Source organism: Zootoca vivipara, chromosome 1, assembly GCF_963506605.1.
Source record: "Zootoca vivipara chromosome 1, rZooViv1.1, whole genome shotgun sequence".
NCBI classification, from domain to species: Eukaryota; Metazoa; Chordata; class Lepidosauria; order Squamata; family Lacertidae; genus Zootoca; species Zootoca vivipara.
In genome coordinates, this window is record NC_083276.1 from 128825687 (window position 1) to 128847007 (window position 21321).

Below are 21321 nucleotides of genomic sequence, written 5' to 3' on the forward strand. Positions count from 1 at the left end.
AAGAGAATGCCTATGCTGCTGTGGTTTGTTATTGCAGCTAGAAATATATATATTTTAACTTAGAATAATTCTAAGTTTTTAGCTGCTGCTGCTGCTGCTACTACTACTACTGCTGCTGCTGCTGCAAATCAGAGTGGCAGCACAGATATTCCCCTTGGCGACCTGACAAAATGTCTGGTTCTGAGAAGTAGGACCCCGTTGACCCTTGGTACAAGAAGAAGAGAAACTGATCCAAGTGGACTTAGTAGTTGTTACCGAAATAGTTCTGCCAAGATATTGGAAAAACACAGCAAGACCCAGCAAGTTTAGAATGGCTAGCGAAAAGTTCTGGACCTAGTAAAAATGAGGGAAAGTGTCTGACAACATTCAAAGGAACATGCAAAAGGCAACCTACACTTTATAGCCAAATGGGCCCATTTCATTGGATTTAAAGTAATCCCATTAAGGAGACATGTACTTCTTGTCTGATCTTTAGAATAAGTCATAATATTATGATTATTTTGCTGTGAAGTCCTATCAATGGTTTATCAGAAGTAAAGACCACTGTGTTAATTATTTATGGGATTGCAGATTTAGCTGCTTCTTAACAGTTAGTTTTTAAATTAAAAAATATAAATCAAAACTTCAGAATAAATGGTGGCACAGATTACTTTTTTAAAAATTGTAGCAAACATTTTTTGTCAAGTCTAATAATCTGGGGGCATAATCTCAGGCAAGGTCATTTGGAGGAAGTTCCACTGACATCTGTTAAAGACTTTTCACATTTTGTGTTAATGGGAAAAATAATTTAATATCATTCTTTTCCCTACTGATACATTCCCCTCTCCACACACTCCTGAGGACATTTCTCACATCACCTGCACCTCTGCCCAGCCCAGCTGCTCCCACTCCGTTCTGCGGAGCCAGCCGAGCGCATCATGGGAACTGTTCCTCGCGTGTATGAGTTGTTTTTTCTAAATGCAAACCTCAGTATTCAGGTTAAATTGCTGTGTTGGCACTTTGCGATAAGTGGGTTTTGGGTTGCAGTTTGGGCACTCAGTCTCTAAAAGGTTCACCATCACTGTCCTAGACCAACTTCATCTAGAACTCTAATCTAGAAGTTTCCACAGCTCTCAGACAAATAACGCCATCAAAATCCGGCCTTGTTTAGGAGTTTGTATGGCTTTCTTACTCCTCTGTTCAGTAGACAGATTCCTCTCACACATGGCCTCTTCAAAGCATGCAATAAACTCAAACTCAAACAGTGTAATTTTTGAAACAATAACCCTCAACTAATTCTTCTTCTTTGCTATTTCAGGAAGTCCATTTTAGAAAAAAGGCAAAATGCTGTGTTGACATAAACAGTGGACAATGCAGTACTGATGAACATCCGTTGCTAAGATGTGTCCTTCACATCAATGTTGCGCTTGTAGCCTCTGATTTCATATGCAGTAGAAATTAATGGAGTAGGTGTAGTTGCCATTAAGCACAGAATGGCATCCCTTTGTTCCTTTATTGAGCTCCGTCACATATATCTAATGTAGCACCTAAATTACATGTTCATGTTCTGAAAGTGTCCCCTCTAATTTCAAAACACAGGGTGGGTATAACATATTAAAATGCTACCAAAGACGGCAACCATTTTGTGCTCATTCAATTGACATGCAATCATCGACAGGTCGTTTTGGACCTGGAAGAGGGCAACATGGGAGCAGATCTATGGGTAAAATCCCACAGATAACTGGGATTTACTTAGTTCTTAAATGTACTTTTAATTTTTTTTTGGGGGGGGTACTCTATTCTGTGGAAGTATTTTAATCAACACCAATTAGTTGCAGCTGACTTCAGTTAAAAGTGGAGAAGAGAAAACTTCACATCTATGGACATCCCTTCTCATTCCAAGAGCTAGCCGACTGGATAAATGACTGGAGTATAGAACTTACCAGAAAGCTTCAGGAAGAAATAGGCAGACCCTAGAGAAGACATATGATGGGTATAGAGCCTTTTTTTGGCTCTAGGACAAGGACTTGGAAAACACACATTCCTGTAATTCCAGTGGACAGCTAAGGATATGCAAACCCCAAATATAATTTATCATGACTAGAAAGAAAAATACTTTCAGTAACCTAAGTAAGTTACTGGCAGCCTACCTGCAAGGTAGACTTTATAGTTTATTCACTTTGGTTTCATTTTTTCCCTCACCTTTACCCTGGCTGTGCTTAAAAACAAACTAAAAACATGCACAATGATGGGTAGAGTAGGGGAGACATCAATCTGCAGACTATGTTCTCAAATTCAAAAGATGTGCATGAAGGCAGACTGCCCTTTCTGATAAAGCTATGCATTTTCCTGCTACAAAGCTATTTGAACTGATTTACTTTTATAGCCCCCTTCATGCATTACTTGGCAACACGTAGCTTCATGACCAGAGGCAGAACAACACCATCATCAGGCAGCTCTTGGGATCCCACTGATCAGGGCCCACTGATGCAGATGCCATTCTCATCTATCCCAGTGTAGGCACACAAAGCAGCAGGAACGAAGGGTTGGGAAGACACTGTTTTCACTCTCCTACAGTGCCCCAGACTGATGCTATGTTGGGGCATTGTGGAAACATTACAATGGCAAGAGGCTTGAGGGCATCTGCAGCAGATTATGCTCTGCTGCCTGCTGGCAATGAATAGAGGGGTCTGCTAGCATCGGGGGAGACCTGAGGGCATTACAGGGGACCCAGTAATGAAGTCAACAGCAAAGTTTCCATGGTGGCTTTTCTTTCATGACAATTTATAGATAGTCCTGCAATAAGTTAATTCATATTATTAGGGGAAAATACATATTAACAGATTTCTCGTTCATTTTCTTTTTTCTTTTATTATTAGTTTTTTATATTTAGACATATGACATGGAACAGTTACATAAAACAAGAATTAAAATGAAACAACAGTTTATGTTCAGATAAATGTTTCTGAGTATATTAACATGTTGTGTGTACATACTATACATAACATAATTTACATAATGTATACATAACATAAGATACAAAATGATGTATAATAAGATATATGCTTAGATTGTTGACCATTAGTAAAAGGTATTTTGAATCAATAACAATTTAAATTCATAGGAATTTATAGGGAGTAAGGGAGAAAAGGGGAAATTAAAATATATATTTCATGCATGCCAAACTATGCTGTAAACTATGGGTGCTATTCTGTCATACGCCTCTTTATTTGTATAATCAATAAAAACACAACAAATTGCATAAAAATTGTTACATTTCTTTTGTCCTCTTGCTACTTTTTATTTTTGTGTCAGTTTTTCCAGTAATGTTGTTTGCCAGATTGCATTATGCCATTAATCCATAGTCAATAATTGTAATGATTTCCATGTCCTGACAATGGTTCTTACAATGGTTAATAGTTGTGTAATGAGTTCTTTATTTCTAATTTGCAACATATCATGACTATACAAATTAAGTAGCGTTAGTCCTGGAATCCCGGGAACTGTTTGCCTTGTAATTAAAGATATTTCTGTAAATACATTTTGCAAAAATCTTTCAGTTTTTAGACACTCCCATCACATGTGCTGATATGTCCCTATAATAGTGATATTTTCTTCATTTCTTGTTACAGGAACAATTGTAAAGGCGGAGCAAAATGGCTGATGACAGGAAGGACGAAGCTAAGGCACCGCACTGGACTTCAAGTCAGATAGCAGAGGCTTCTTCGCACTCACACTCCCCTGAGATGAAGGAGCAAAGTGGCACAGGCGAAGGACTAGTCAGAAGTGCCAATGGATTTCCATACAGAGAGGATGAAGATGGTGGATATGGTGCACGTGGGCAACAGAGCTCATATTCCAGAACCAAAGAGAATGGGATCAATGGAGAACTAGCTACAGGAGAGAAAGAAACTGCAGGTAAAAGACCCCCTTTCCTTTGTCCTTTAAAGACCTGCTTTTCAAGGGGAGAGCGCTGCAGATATTGATATCTGATTCTCCCTAGACCAGATCAGACTGCAACAGGTAGTGCAGCCCACACATTGGAAATGGAACAGATTTCTCTTGTGAAAGGCATTTTGGGGCAGCCTGGGCCAAGGTCAAATCCTAAAGGTAATGGGAGGGAACACAACGCAAAGAAATAGAGGGCTCTCAGCTTGGTGGAAGAGCACATCCTTTGCCTGCAGGGGGACCCAGGTTCAGTTTTTGGCACCTCTAATTAAAAAGCCTTTCAGATAATGGGTCAGGAAAAGGTCTAAGGCATTAGACAGCTTTGTCAGACACAGCAGAAATATGAGGCTGGACAGGACAATTGTCTGATGCAGCATAAACCAGGCTTTTCTGTTCCATAGTTGTCCTACTTCACGGGATCAGGTCTCGAGAGTGAAACCAAGGGCAGACGCTGTCATAAATGATTTCTTCCCTGGCTTGCTACACTATTTACTCCAAAAACCGAGGTCATTATAGTCATGACATTGGATGTGACTCCTGGCACCACTGCCACTTTTGTTGAATATATAACTGAGTTAAATGGAATATTAGAAGATGAGCTTGTGACTTGCTGTACGAAAAGTCAGACCAGCTGCTTAATCTTAATGTATATACTAACCTGCAAGCCATTAAGCCGTTTCCAGTTCAGAGAAAATAAATGTTAGAGGGAAAGTTCTGCAATCCATAGACTATCCTTTTGCTTCAGATCTCAATTTTGTATGTGCAAAGAGAGCTGGGGTTGTTGTTGCGGGAGAAACCATTTAAACATATGTTTTCCTACTTGCAGTCTAGAAAGTGGTTATCGTTCAGAACCAAAGCTTGGATTTTGCTGATACAGTAGTATTGACTGAGAGAGTACTCCAGAGAGAGGCCTCCGGAATAAGTTTGTCAGATCAAGCCATTTGAGTAATCAGTTACTCTGCTAAATGGTTACTACAGCTCTGCTGCATTCAGTACTGAATTGTATTAACCCTTTGTCAAAAGTTGTTAGATAATTTGGGCCAGAGCCTTCTTTCTACTGGGTGTGCTGGCAATGGCATAGATTTGATTGATTGATTGACTTATTTTACTTATATACCACTTTTCCACAACAAGCTCTGCCCAAAGTCAGCAGCGGAGGAAGCTGCTTGGGCGCCTGGGGCAGAGCATCCAGGGGTGCGGCAAGCCACGCATAGGGGCAGGGCGAGGCTGGGGCACACCACAGGGCCTCCTCCCACTCAGCCGCCCTACAGTTGGGGGGGAGGCAGGATTTGGACCATTTGGGCAGCGCGGAGCCTGTGCGGACCCAAGCCAATGCATCTCTCCCAGGAGAGACATGTGGCTTGGGCGCACTGCAGGCCCAGCATTTTGTCACCCCCCCCTCAGTGGTGACACCTGGGGCAGACCGCACCCACCGCACCCCCTTCCTCCGCCCCTGCCTAAAGTGGCTTACAGAAAACATTTAATACATCAAACTAGAGAGCATTGGAAATACAAATATGCAAAATACAGAAGCTGTCAATAAATTCAAAGTAACAAAAACCAACAATTGAGCAAACATACAATAAATTCAATATTACAAAGCACCAACAACAATCTAGGCTCAAGTACATAAATATAAAGCAAAAATTAAAGTTAATCATCAATAAAGTTTCTGGTATTGGTTTTGCTTCAATCCAAGGTGCCTGGCTTAAATGCAGTTCAGCCAGGGATTTGTTGGGGTAGATCACTCTCTCCCCCATCTCTCCTCCAGAGGAGGCTGACAGCACTAAAAGGCAAATGTTGGGGAGAGCAGTGATGGTAAGTCTCTTCCCCAGCCTCTTGGAAGTACCAACTGCTGGTGCAGGTTTTATTGCACCAATTTGGACTACCCGAGATAGAAGCTCATTGTCTTGATTTCATTCTGTGGAATCGTCTGTTTGTTTGTTTGTTTGTTCTTTTTATATTGAGATGTGCATCTTCAGCCTCAGTGAATGAGGCAGGCTATATGCAGGCCCCTTAGTCTGCTGCAGTGTCAAGTTCCACAATTTATAAACTCAAATGCAAATTCATTGTAAGTACTGTACATTACACTATGCCAATAACACAAATTATGAAACTATTGATAATTATTATTTATTGTATTTATAACACATCCTTCAGTGTGATAGTTCACTGGGCCATATATTGACAATTTGTTAAAATACAACAAAGCAAGATATATAAAACCGATATTGAAATTGAAATACTTTATTGTCACTTGTACAACTTGTATACAGTGAGATTACATGAGCACCCCCCACTCAGCTCTTAGTCTTAATTCCCCTCATTTACTGACACACACACACACCAAACCCGAAAGTCAGTTGCCCTGTTGTTATCTTTTCATTCAGCAGCCTAACAGCCCACGGATATGCGTAATAAAACAGTAATCCAGCTGCAGAAGAAACCAATTCTTGAACCAGCCACCTGCATAGGTCTGAAATGGGTGTGCGTGCACCTGTTTGATCTAATACATTAGTCAGATTTGTTTAATTAAGCTACAAACTCTATGCATCATCAACATAAAAGATAACAGCTTCTCTGAAGCAGTGTCTCTCATGCACAATGAAGAGCTTTGTCTTCACTGATGAACTGAGTTTTAGATGAGAGAAGGGAAGAATATGACTCATGGAATGTGGGTGGGTAAGGAGTGGGCAGAGTAGCTAAGGCTTGGGTCTTCAAACAGGAAGAGTGAGCTATGAAGAATCAGTGTCTCCTGGACTGCTGGAGACAAGGGCTATATAACTAGTATTTATATATGCATTGTCAAGTTACCTGGATCCAAATAATCGTGAGCATCAGAAGGAAGTGCATTAGTGCTGTGCTATGAAATGCTAGTAGGAGACCTTTTGCAGTGAAGTACCACATTGTGTTGGAGGTTGCATTACCATAAGAGAAACATGGTGAATAAGAAATGTACAGTTGCTAACATATAAGCTATAGTAGGCAGTCTTGAAAAGATGTGTGTGCCAGAAATTTAGCAAGTGGAAGAACTTAAGTGGATCTGGGGCCAACTTTCTAATGCATCATTCTTCTGCTATAAGAAACAGCCTGTCAATGAGTGGAAGAGGCTTTCGGCTAGCTGGAGGGCAGCTTTGGATCCAAGCCTGTGTTTATGCTTATTGGGAATTACTACAAGTTTCTCCCAGCCAGTGCTTTGCTGGAAAGTGACATACTGACCAGATGAGCATCTGCTTTGGGGAGCTCATTAGCGTTACTTGCCAACTTGAGCTTTTGGTTGGAATCCAGGCAGTAGATGTAACCACATGCACACTTACCCCTCCAAAGTCCTAAGCCTACCCATATTCTGCTTTACCTGCAAAAAAGTGCAAACATGTCAAGATTTATCTTTGATGTAAAATATAATCATTGCATAAAAATAATAATTTGGCACTCATAAAAGTTTATTGGTGAAAGTAACTTAATATTTCTTTTGGCTTTTTCTTCAGGCAAATACATTTTTTCAGCCTCAGTGCATTAAGCAGTAGGAATTCATCTTTCTCACATGAACAACTGCCCTTGGTGGTGTATGCAACTATGCATGCTAAGAGGATAATCTTAGCACCATTTACTAGCCATTGACAGTACTTTATGAAAAAGCTATTCATAATTTCTCAACAATTGGATAGTTTAAAATCTTCAGGCCCTAAGTTGTTTCATAAATTGACAGCCCTGGAAATATCTTTGTTAGAATCATGTAAATGTAGGTTTGGGGAATACCATGCTTACATAAACTAGTTATGTAGAAGTCTAAAAAAATAATAATAAAATGCTCCGCTGTTCATTTATCATTGGAAACGATGTTCCACCCTGAGTCTAAAAATGAAGGCTAATAAAGAGCAACAGGAGTGATTTAAAACTACCCTCATCCACTTTGATGCAAACATGCTGCTTGCTCAAATGGAGCAAGCTCTGAACAAAAATATTCTGCAAGTTTTCTGCTTGAACTAGGGAAAAGCCAGCCATGAATATTGCCTGTTGGCTATGACATCATGACATGATATCTATGACATCATCAATGCAGCCACATATCCATCCCTCATACAGTTTTACAAATATTGTTTTTTGATAAGGTGAAAGAATAAGGTGAAATATTAGCATATAAATATACAAACAAATTTAAAATAGACAGCCTACCATAAGCTTGTGGAAAAGGGCAAAATACCGATGGCTGAACCAGCTTTTGTCTTATTGGTATAAATGTTGCATAAAGAAGTTGTAAAATTATCGTATTGTGGATGACGAACTAATTTGACCAAGAACAAAACATACAGAAATACTTCTACCTCTTAACTGATTTTATTGCTTGTTTTCTAGAGATCATGGCTTGAACAAGACTTTAAGACTGTGATCATAAGCACACTTGCTCGGGAGGGAGGGTGTCCTATTGAATTAAGTGAGTCCTGCTTCTGTATCTACCTGCTTCAGGTGTTGGGGAGGGGAGGAATCCTCCCTTACAGCTGATTTTGAAAACATGGGAGATCTAGTCATTGATCTTTTGGAAAATACTCCGAGATGAAATATGTACTATGCCCTCAACTTCTGTCTTTCCATTTTGCTTCCTCACAGCTACTTTTCTCTCAGCATTATTAGCCTGTGCTTCTGGAGTATTTATAATCTCTTCTTCTCCATTTGCCTCTCCTTTCTGTTTCTGTCTCTCTTTTAAGGCAAGGAGCATGTTTTTAATTCTATGTTAGTACCACTAAACAACAATATGCCTCGTGCTTTAAGAAACAATAGCAAATGCCAATACTATCCATAGTAATGTATATCTCACCCTATCACTTGAAAAAAACTTTGTTAGAATTTAATTAAAAAATAAAACAAAGCAATGGCTTGCAAGTAAATATATAGGAATCATCCATTTAAATTTTATTACTTCATCTTACCCAAATTGCGGATTGGGCTAACTTTTGATTTGATAAAATCAAGTAACTTAGGTTTACGTTCTATTCATTCTTGTTTTTGCTTTTAGGGGATACATTGTGCAATGGACATAAAATGGCACAGTTAATGCTATAACCTAATAGCTATAATCACCAACAAACAAATCCATCACTGCAAATGACTCCCCCCCCCCACTGCTAACTTCCCCTTGTTTGCGCTTTCAGCATCTCTCAAGATTTGCTAACCTCACTTTTAAAATCTTCTGAGATTTCATCTTCTGCATTGGCCATGATGAGTGGTTTTACTTGGGGCATTCTTACACAAATGAAAAGTAGGCAAATAGATAGACTAATGGCAATTCTAGTGATGGCCAAAACAACCTCACAGACCAAATGGGAAGCTCACAAGCTGGAGGTTCCCTGGCATTGCTGTAGGAAATGGGAGGGAGGCTTATCCCCCATACGACACGGCCCTTTACTCCCTTAAAGGCAGGATATGGTGCTTGATCTACCCTACCCCAAGTGTAGCACTGTGTGGAAGGTGGGGGTGGGGGATACTTATTTGTAAGTAACCTGTAACATTTATTCTCTTTTCATCTGGGGTAATATTGTAGCAATTAAGCCCTAGAAACATTGGATGCTCTTTTTATATCCCTGTGCCTAGTCTCCACACTTCTTTCCTTGCAGACTGTTTAATCTTCCTGCAGGCGATGTTCAGAAATAGTGAGAAAATGTTCCTCAGCCAGGCAGAATGATTGCCTGTGACCACATATGCTGACTCTGCAGCAGGCTGGTGATTCAGAGATGGTTATTTCACTCTTGGTTCCTCCTCTTTTTCAACAAGGCCCTTACCTAGCATTGCTGCAAATCCACAAGAAGCTTCCTATTGATTCTTAGTGAATTTGAAGAGTGTTGCTAATTTTGAAACATACATTCTTGTTTCCTAGTTTGGGGCACTGGGGAAAGTGAGAAATCCTCTTCCAAAGCCTGGTGTTATTTCTCAAAGGTATTTGAAGTGGATACTGTATTCTTTGCAGTTCAGGAGCATGGATCTTGTAACTAGAATTACTTTAGACAGAAAATCAATGTTCATATTTCCACCCATTCCAGTCCATTTCCATCTACATTCCCTCTTCTCTCATTCTCTCTCTCTCTTTCTCTCTGTGTGTAGAGCAATTGCTGCTGATCCTGGCACTGTTTCATCCTTTTCTCACTGCAGCATTGCAGCATTTCTCATCTTTGTACTGTGCATTGTCCTTGCCTCCAGGAAACTGACAAGAGTCCTTATAGAATTAAACACAGTTTCTGGACTAAAAGAATCCAAGTCCGGCACTTAGGGAAATATTATTAGGGATAGATGGATCAATCTGTTTCTGGTCCATGCATATGTGCACTGAAAAATCCAGTCTGCAAGTTCAATTTAAAAAACAAACAAAAACATGCATACAAATTTACTGTATTTGTTGACATATTTCCCCACAAAATTGGCATTTCAACTTCATTTTATCCCAAAATATTTTATCACCCTTTAACATAAAACATGCATTTTGGTACTTTTTGGAGCCAATAACCATTTTGCAAAATTCTGAGAAGTGCAAAACATGAAGTATGACTGTGTTCTGATCTATGTATTTGTTGAGGAAGTGCTAATCAGGAGAGTTCACTTTAAAAAATGTGTCTCAAATGAAATCCATGAGCCATAGAATTTTATACCTAGAGAACCCTCCCAAGATCCTGGTTGAGATCACTTTTTTGCTTGGTCTGGAGCTCATGTTCTGAATGAATCATAGAATTGTAGAATTGGAAGGGATCTTGAGGGTCATCTAGTCTAACCCCCTGCAGTGCAGGAATCTCAACTAGATCATGTGGAAGCTGCACAAGTCGATTGCCATCCAATCTCTGCTTTAAAACCTCCAAGGAAGGAGAGTCCACCATCTCTTATGGGAGTCTGTTGCACTGTCAAATAACTCTTGCTGTCAGAAAGTTCTTCCTGGTGTTTGCCAATACAATATGAGCACAAACCACACAGCTACCAAAAAAATAAAATAAAATAAATTACTGGTACATGCACCAGACCAGGACAAGTCTACAATTTAGGAAAGTTACTTCTAGTCAGCATCCCTAGGGTTTAGCACTAGCGCTATCCAGAAAGGTTGCCCACATCTTTCTTGCTGCTAGTGCAAATAGTGCCATCCTATTTCCTTTCTTGTAACTTGAAGCCACTGTTTCGGGTCCTAGCCTCCGGAGCAGGGAGAAGAAATCTTCATCCATGTGACAGCCCTTTAGAAATTTGAAGATGGCTATCATATTTCCTCTCAATCTTCCCTTATACAGGCTAAACATACCCAATTCTCTCAACCGTTCCCCATAAGGTTTGTTTTCCAGAGCCATGGTCATCTGGTCGCCCTCTGCCCACATTCCATGTTATCAACATCCTTCTTAAATTTTGGCACCCAGAACTGGACACAGGACTCCAGGCATGGTCTGACCAAGACAGAATAGAATGGGACTATTACTGTACAGTACTTCCCTTGATTGGGGCACTGTATTTCTGTTGATGCAGCCAAGAATATTGGATCTTTAGTTTCAGACATTTATTTTCTGTTAAAGTTGATATTTTGAAAAAGTTACTAAGTGCAGGGTAAGGAGATACTTCTAAATAGGAATATCAGGATGAAAATGGGCCTTTGTTTATTTCTGCTCCACAATTTATTCTATGCTTATCCTGTTGATGATTAGTCTCCTGCGATATAAACTGTTGTAATGAACTACTCTGCTTTTTTCATTTTGCCCCCAAGGAGATCATGATACTAATTGTATCACACTTTGCACACTTTGGCCCATACTGATTTAGGCACTGGCAAGCACATGGTACATGTCATATGTTCATGTTCATGCTTGACATTTTAAGAATAACATAAAATTTCATTTTGGGAGTGAATCAAGCTAGTTAGACATAACAAAACTGCACAGCACTGCCAGATTAAGTGTAGGAAACAGTGTGGTGCCTCCCACATTTCCTGCTCTCCTTGCTGCCATTGATACTTGCAGCCTCTAGTGAAAAGAGGTTATCTTAACAGAAAGTGAAACATACCCAAAATAATAATAATAATAATAATAATAATTTATTATTTATACCCTGCCCATCTGACCGGGTCTCCCCAGCCACTCTGGGCGGCTTCCAACAGAAAAATACAACACAATAATCTATTAAACATTAAAAGCCTCCCTGAACAGGGCTGCCTTCAGATGTCTTCTAAAAGTCTGGTAGTTGTTTTCCTTTTTGACATCTGTTGGGAGGGCGTTCCACAGGGCAGGCGCCACCACCGAGAAGGCCCTCTGCCTAGTTCCCTGCAACTTGGCTTCTCGCAACGAGGGAACCGCCAGAAGGCCCTCGGTGCTGGACCTCAGTGTCCGGGCAGAATGATGGAGTGCACATGATCAGTGCACATGGCCGCAAACTGCCAGAAAGGTCTAATGAAAACTGTATGGTTTCCTTTGCTGATACAATGAGCTGGTTGTAATGGCAAGAAAGTATGGTAAATAGCAAGTAGCAAATAGATGATGAACGGCCAAGACAAGAAATGGTGATGCTTACAGTCCTCAGTTTACAGATATGAAGAAGCAGGCTGGCCATTGGTCCTTAGATGGATGGATGCTTAAACTATATTTCTTCCCAGCCTCCTACCCTGGGAGAGCTGCCCTGCCCTGCCTCTCCCACAGGGTCCTTCACTAGCCAGCCATCAACTTCATTTGCATACAGTCCCTTCATTGACCCAGAGTAGAGGACATCTAAAAGAAAAGAAAAAGAAAACAGAAGGAAAGAAGGAAAAGTAACAGAAAAATAGAAATCATAAATAAATACAGTGGTACCTCAAGTTACAAACGCCTCAGGTTACAAGCTCCCCTAACCTGGAAGAGTTACCTTGAGTTGAGAACTTTGCCCCAGGATGAGAATGGAAATTGTGCACCGGCGACTCAGCAGCAGCAAGAGGCCCCAATAGCAAAAGCACACCTCTAGTTACCGCTAAGAACAGTTTCAAGTTAAGAACGGACCTCCAGAACGAATTAAGTTCATAACTACAGGTACCACTGTAAAGGGAAAAGATAATGAAAGAGAAATAAAATAGACATCCAATTCTCCATCTCTCGGTTGTATATATAAAAATTATTCAAAATATTCAAATTGTTCACTCCAGCTGATCCTCCTTCTGCTAGCCAATATATTCCCAGTCTTCAGACCGGGACATTTCAAGTCCATTCATTTTTTCCCACACAAAAAGACTAAAAGAAGTTTTCCATTTTTTTTAATGGATAAATGTCAACAATAGTCTTTCTCCAGGCCAACAAAGCAATTTTACTTCCAGTGTTGAGAAACAATAAATCCTTGATCTTTATTACCACTGGAGTCTATGTTGTGGTCATATATGAAAACCATTAATTCATAGTTATTCACTTAGTATATATTCATTAATTCACACTCAATTCCATATCTTCCAAACCTATTCCCTGTGGGCCATAGCTTTCCATCCGTCAACTGAAAGTTTCTTGGTCTCTCAGTGTGAAAGCAACCCTTTCAGAGCATTTGAAGTTAATCCCTGTTATCTCTGTTCCTGCAGAGACAATGTGATAACCAAGATTTATGACTTGGCTATCATTAATCAGCAAATAATGATATCTTTTGATGGAATGTTCACAGGAGACAACTAGTCCGCCATGATTCCTCCCTGGAAGTCCACAAATACAAATATATTGATGCAAAATGAGAACACCCTATTGATTCAAAAACAGAGAAACTTTCCTTAAGGGAAAACCCGGGGGACAAGGTAGAGGAGGCACCCAGACCTCTCTGGGGGTCGAGAGGTAATGCAGACATGAGCAGACCTTAAACCAGCCTGAGTGAGAGACATACAGAACCCACTGAAACTTGTGTTGTGCATTAGCCTTCTGACTAAACAAAATAATCTCTCCGGGGGAAACAGTTAAATACCCTAAGGGAAGGGGCTACCTGTGACAAGAGGTGAACTTGGATTGGGTCACCAACAATGAAAGAGGATGCACCTGGGATGTTCCTGGGGGATCAGATATTTCAGGTTACACCAGCCCCTTATCTTGCGGAAATCCGCTATGTGGAATACCGTAGACTCCTCACAGCTGCTAGGTTAAATGTCCTGCAATTGGCGGTATTGTTGGGAAGGTACAGGGGAGTCCCATATCCCCAGAGACCTTGTCATTGTGCCCTGGGAGTGGTTGAGTCAACTGAACATATTCTTTTGATCTGCCCATTCTAAGCAGATCTTAGAAAACAACTCATCGTTCCACTCCTATGCCAACTTAGCCCTGTAGCCAGAGAAAGACAGGTTTTGTTTCTGCTGAACAAGTTTACTGGACCAACAGCCTCCTTGGTGGCCAAATTTCTTTTTCTGGCCCTTAAGCGTCATAAAGTCAAAATTGACAGCATTGACATGGGTCTAAATGTATACTTTATTTCTTATTGTCCGTTTAAGTTTAAGTTCTTTTAGATGTTTAGATGTTTTAATTTTTGTATGGATAGATGCTTATTTCTGACTGATGGTCGAATAAAATCTGATTGATTGATTGATGAAAGGGGATGCCAGGTTGAGACTGGTGTCAGCGGTTGTGTCAGCTAAGTGGTCGTACAAGGTTCCACACAAAGATGAGAGAGGTTGAACTAAGGGAGCATAGGTTTATCCTATGGATGACTGAATTGAGGTTTGTTGTGCTAGCAGTTGGCAAAAGGCTTAGGTCTCACATTAGGTATTAGCAAATAGAGTTATTGCACATCTCAATCCCATGACAGCCAGAAGCTGGAAAGCAGATTTTGCAGCTTTCCCCATAAAAAGGTTGCAGAAACTTTAAAACATCTTTTACACATAATTTTTAGACCATAATTTTCTTGTGGGATTATTTACTCTCCATGAAGGTCACCTGATAAATATGGAACATTGCTTTTTAGTATGTGCTGAATCAGAATTTGAACAGCTAGCTGGGAGAAACTGCTGCAGCTTTTTCTTCCTGTCTTTCTTCAAAGGTGATAAATTAATTTCTTGAATAATTCCATTTCTTGCCTTGAATGAATGGATTTTACTCCAGAGATTTTATATGTGTTTTCCTTGTCTGACTGAGTGTTCCCTTGTCCTTTCTCCAGCAGCCTTAGGCGTTTGCGTGGTTCATGTTCCCAGAGGAAACTAGTATGCTGCTGCAGCTCTTTGCCAAAGTTTGCCGCCATGCCTGAGCTCATTTTTTAACAAAGCTGCCTACAGTCATCCCAAACATGATTCCTTAAAGGTCATTGAAGTTACACACCCACTTGGGCAACTTTGTATGCTTGCTTCCCCAAATCATTTCTCCAGTTAGCTCTAGAGTACTCATTCATAAAATATGAATTCATTCATTTGAAATACTTTCTTGGATAAACAGGAGAGATTGCACTGAAATGCTGCAAAACAGCAAGCTACATAAACAACCTGCTACTACGGCTCATCGGGATGCCAGAGGTTGCAGCTCTTCTCTTCAACGTTGCCATGCCAACATTTCAGTGCCCTATCTGAGGTTCCTGTTTAAGCTCCTCTGAGAGAAAGTAGGCAGTATGGGAGGTTGTTTAGCATTCAGGAACAGACCCACAGCAAACTGAACAGTCTATGAATAGTCTGAGAAAGATTCAGTCTGTCAGACAAAGGATAGCAGGCCGTTTTTTCCTTGGTAGTAACTGCACAAGGTTACATGAATATGATTAAAATATGATTAAAAGACAAACAAGATAGATAGATAGATAGATAGATAGATAGATAGATAGATGATAGATAGATACTAAACTAAGAAACAGTGTCCCCATTGTTGTCGTTTAGTCGTTTAGTCGTGTCCGACTCTTTGTGAACCCATGGACCATAGCACCATGGGACTAAACATTGCCAGGTATAACTAAAAAGAAACATCTCAGGCTGCTCACATTAATTCCCAAAATGAAGGCAGGTTAGATTACTGAAATGCATTAAACGCAGGACTGCCTCTGAAGATGGTTCAGAAACTTCAGCTGGTGCAGAATTTGGTGGCCAGGTTGCTCACTGGGGCAAGACAGTTTGAGCATATAACACCAATCCTGGCCCAACTGCACGGGCTGCCAAATTGGTTTCCGGGCCTAATTCAAAGTGCTGGTTTTGATCTGTAAAGTCTTAAGAGGCTCAGGACCCCAATACCTCGAGGACCACATCTCCCCATATAAACTGATCTGAACCCTGTGATTATTTATTATTATTATTTATTTCATTTCTATACCGCTTTATATTTTAAAGAAAAATCTCAAAGCGCTGATCATCACCTGACGCCCTTCTTCATATGCCAGATCTCCACAAGCTGTCTGGAGGGAGTTGCAACTCGACAACAGGCCTTTTCTGCAGTGACTCCCCCCTTGTGGAATGCTCTCCCCAGGGAGGCTCAACTGGCACCTTCATTACATATCTTTAGGTGACAGGTTAAATTTTTTCTCTTCAACCTGGCCTTGAGCTGATTGAACATTCTACGGTCTTTTAAATGTGTTTGTGAGTGACAGGTTATTCGTTTCCTTTTGTATTTGTATTTGTTTCTATTATGTATTTCGTGCTTTTGTATTTTGATGCTGTGAACAACCTTGAGATCTTTTCGATGAATGGTGGTATTCAAATTTTATATATATGCAAGCAAGCAAGCACACACAGAGCTGCCTGGCTGAATAGCAAGTTTGGAATGAATTTCCAAACAGAAGCACTCCACCACTGTTAATTTTACAGTTCCCTCTGAAACTGGCAGTGGCTATCTTGGGGTTTTAGAGCAGGCATCCCCAAACTTCGGCCCTCCAGATGTTTTGGACTACAATTCCCATCATCCCTGACCACTGGTCCTCTTAGCTAGGGATCATGGGAGTTGTAGGCCAAAACATCTGCAGTTGTGGTGCCATCCTTGTACAAAAAGTTCTTTGTGAACTTTGACTTACTTTCAAGAAGCATTGTCTTAAAGGTACCTGCCTTCTGGACAAAATAGAGTCAAAGTTATATTTCCGCCTTCTTTATTTAGACCCAGACTCTTCCTGCAGATTCAAAAGTAAGAGCTGTTTGACAGTAGAATGGACTCCCTCAGAACGTCATGGGTTCTCTTTCATTGGAGGTTTTTAAGCAGAGGTTGGCTGGCCATCTGTCATGGATGCTTTAGTTGAGATTCCTGCATTGCAGGGGGTTGGACTAGATGACCCTCAGCGTCCCTTCCAACTCTAGAATTCTGTGATTCTATGATTTTCCTATGGACAAGTTATAAATATTGAGCCTCCCTTCACTGTCCACATTAAACAAACATTGAAAGGTTAAATCCACATTTTTGTATCTGGGATATCTTCATTGGGTGTAATATCCGTAGGAAAATCGATTGTTTAATAAAACAGTGAATAATTTTCTACTCTAGATTATTGCACTTATGCTTAAGAGCAACTGGAAAGAAATTAAATCATTGTTTCTTTTCCGTCTGATTACCCAGACTCTTGAAGAGCCATATTTTAATGGTGTATTTGCTTGATCATTAAACAGAAAGAAACCGCAAATAAGTTTTGGTTGATTTACATACACTCTGCATATAAAATTTCATAGGTCAAAACAATGTTAGCATTCCTTTTCCTACTCCAGAAATTGTATGTGGTCAGAAAGTTAATTTGTTTTCTGCTATGTAATCAGTTTCAGAGACAGAGTAGGAAGTGTGCATGATGTATCACAACTTTGCCAGGATATTTTGGAAAACCAGGAGAATTGCTTTCATTTGGGGGTGAAAAGAGACTGATACATTTATTAAGAATTAGTAGATCTATGTTAGTTCTGTCTTTCTGTGGATAGAGAGAGAAGAAAACCCTCCATAATCACCACTGGGTCAGCTGCAGCAAATTGTCCTTTGGCTCCTGGTTCCTCCTTTCCCATAATAGTCTCTTCAGTAGCTCTTATGGCCATTATAAAATCTACCATAGATCTTAACCTCTGTCTAAGCATTTAGAAAATTTTATCAATCAAATAATAGCAACGACAACAGTATATATTTCCATACTATTATTTTGCTATATATTACGTTTGTCACCAGCCAAGAGAACTGTGTTACTGGAAAACCTTTATAAATGACATTTATATATTTAATCATATCTGTTAGTTGCTTTTTGCCTAAAAATTCAAACTCAAAGCAACTTACAAAAACAAACATTAAAAACCAGGAGAGAAACAGAAAACTAACAAGCAGATAAATTACATATATGCATACAATAAAAGATAAGTAAGTTTTACATAGAATTGATTCATGTCCATGTAAAATCCACTGGGTGCTTTTTAACCATTGTGCTGTCCAAAGTGCTGAATAACAAACCATCAGTCACTGTCACCTGTTGCCAAAACATACTAAATGGGACCTGCTTTTTATTTCCTCTCCCCCCCCCCCCCGTATATGTATATTGGCAGTGCTGCTGGTGTACATACAAAAGCATAATTTGTAGGTTAGGCCCAGTTGTAGGTCCCAATCCACACTAGGGGGGTCCACCTAGTAGACCTTGAGCTATCACCAGTTCTCTGCAACTTAAAGTCAGAAGTCATCTTGCATGCAGTTATGGTGCCATCCTTGTATTTGTTGAAGATATAGCTGTCTTTAAAACTGATGGAACTCTCTCTCTGTGTGTGTGTGTGTGTGCGCGCGCGTATATATATATATATATATATGCTGGCTTTGAGATAAGGATGAATTGCTGCTCTTCAAAATTTCATCTTTAACACGTTTTTAATGGTTAGCAGCAAACTATTTTTGTGTGGCCAAAGGAACCCCCCCCCCCCATTCTTACCTCGGCTGCATTTTTATAAATTATTAGGCAGCATATTCATGGTCATGTGCAAGAGGAAAATATCTAACTACACATACTATCTCGCTAGTGGATTGAGAATTAATGCTTGGAGCAGATTAGCTGTGCAGCTGGTGCTGCATTGCAGGGCTAGTGGCTTTAGCAGTGTCTGTCTGGCAGTGAGAGCCTGAAGGGAAAAGGGGCACCATGCTGCTGCATCTTCATGTCACTCTCTTCTTAATAGAATGTGTCAGAATTATGCTGCATAGACAGAAAACGATTGTCAGTTACCCAACCAAAGGAATAATAGTAGCCCAGGTTTACTGTGTGCTGTTCACTTTCCATTCTGTGCCTCTTTGTGGGATCATTTTTTCAGCATCCTTCATGTAGCTCATAAATACTTTAGCTCTAGATGTGCTCCTTTTGATTATTTTTATTCTCCAGTTTTGAAATTCAGTGAAATTCAGGCTTCTTTTGGCAGAGGTGACTGTTTCTTGTGCAGAATAATTATTTAACTATGCTAGGGTTGTTCCTCTCTTCTGGCTCCCATATAGCTATATCTTTGTGCAATCTCTTACTTTACTTGTGACTAAATGAAGAGATGTGTTTTCTCCATTTTCTTTCTTTCTTTCTTTTTTTGTTATCACAATGGTAGAAAACTGAACAACTAATTTATTTTCTCAGAGTAAACCAACAATGACAGGATTGGAGATATAGATATTTATTTTTATTTTGTGTGTGTGTGTGTAACAAAAAGCTTTGCAATTGTTGCAGTCCATTTTAATCAATATAACAATTTTGATCTGCCTTTCTAATTGCTTCTCCACTACAGGATGGTATATTTGAACTTGGGGCAAATAAATTTCCCTGGAGTAGGGGAATGGATGCTTTTGACTGCCTCCTTTGCCAGTAGCTTCTGTTTCTCCTTTTAGCAACACATACATTATCAAGCAGATCCTGGTGGACAATTTCTTGTTTGCAGGGTGATTCTGCAATAGCTTTTGTGTTAGAAGGTTTGAGAAATGAACCATGGAAACGAGTCAGGGCAAGGAGCAAGGTCATCAGAAACCTTCTCCCTCTTTACTTTTTGCTACTGAAGCTGCTCTATCTTAGAAAGATGGGTTGTGGGAGGACAATTACTTTGCTGTTTTCTGTTGGAAAACAGAAAGAGAGAGTTGTGGCTGCTCTTACTAATGTTAATATAGTTATTTAAATGTATTAGTTTTTTATGTATATGAAATCATACAAAATATTAATTACAAAATGGATTAAGCTCTCATTCTTAAAAAGTAACAGATATGATACTCCTGCGCCAGCTAACTCTGATCCCTAATTTCTGGTCCAAATTGAATGTCTTACTGTTCCTGAAAGATGCTCAGAAATATGCTGTAATTTTTATTTACTGAATTTCCTAATTGAAAATCAGCATCCTCTACTGGAGATCCAAAACAGCTAACAGAAACAAATTATATTGTTTATATTGCATTTGGAGTCTCCCTTTCTGTACCTCAAGCCAGTTAAAAGTACCGGTATAGCAAAGGCAACACATGGAAGACATATACTGTACAAACCTGGACAGCTCAGTTGATTACAGCCTGGTGCTGATAATGGCAAGTTTGCAGGTTCAATCCCTGTATGGGGCAGCTGCATATTCCTGCATCACAGGGATCCTCAGGGTCCCTTCCAACTGTGAAACTCAATTCTATGAAACTCAAAGTTTTAGTGGACTTGGGGAACAGCAGAGAGGAAATTGGTTACGATTAATTGGTGTTGCTGGTGCTAGTGTTGACCTATAAAACCTCTCTCTCTCTCTCTCTCTCTCTCTCTCTCTCTCTCTCTCTCTCTCTCTCTCTCTCTCTCTTTCTCTCTCTCTCTCTCTCTCTCTGTGTGTGTGTGTGTGTGTAAAAGTAATTCACTTTTGGACATTTTTTGCCTTCTTGCAATATCTGTTCACTTATACAGTATCGAACTAAATCATACCCAGTGGCTCTACTCTAAGTCTGAGCTACTCTAAGTCTGAGCATTTAAGGTTAGGAATTGTCTTTTGTATTTTACTTGTGAGGCCACTATGACAGGCCAATCCATTAAGACTGATACAAAAATCTCATGGTTAAGTTGTATAAAATGATGTCTATATGCTGTGACTGGCATCTCTTCACACCCATACATACACACAGCTTTCTGCTGATCTAGAAAATCCTAGACCAGTGATTAAAATCTTAATCATTGTGGTCAAATCTCCTCCTGTCTCTTCAGTATCCCAGATTGTCTGTGTATGTTTGTCTCAGAGCATTCACCTCTTGTTCTTCTGTCCTGCAGATTTCTAAAAATGTTTTTCTTCATCTTGCAACTGCATTTTCTGTTTCATCTCATTTTCCCACCCATCCATTTCTATACTAGTCTACATTTTCACTCTTTTACAGATCTATTATCTACTTTCCTTACCTCTCTCTCTCTCTCTCTCGTTAATTCATTCTATCTCTGCTATATCCCTACTATAGTAATCCTCTTTCCTTTCTTCTTTAAGTTTCAGCTTTCTAATTCATAGTTTGTCACGCATGCAGTCTGTCTGCTTTAGTCGAAACAAAACAAAAAAAATTCCTTCCAGTAGCACCTTAG

At 39.8% G+C, this 21321-nt stretch overlaps 1 protein-coding gene across 14 annotated transcripts in view; it reads left to right on the forward strand.

The window, feature by feature from the left end:
• MAP2 (microtubule associated protein 2) overlaps positions 1 to 21321 on the forward strand; it is a 244532-nt gene that overhangs the window by 151821 nt on the left and 71390 nt on the right. For all 14 annotated transcript variants that reach the window (XM_060282190.1, XM_060282203.1, XM_060282223.1 and 11 more), the window contains one exon: positions 3612 to 3897. In XM_060282190.1, coding sequence (XP_060138173.1) covers positions 3636 to 3897 — 262 coding nt within the window. In that variant the 5' untranslated portion in view covers positions 3612 to 3635. The remainder of the gene's footprint in view (positions 1 to 3611; positions 3898 to 21321) is intronic.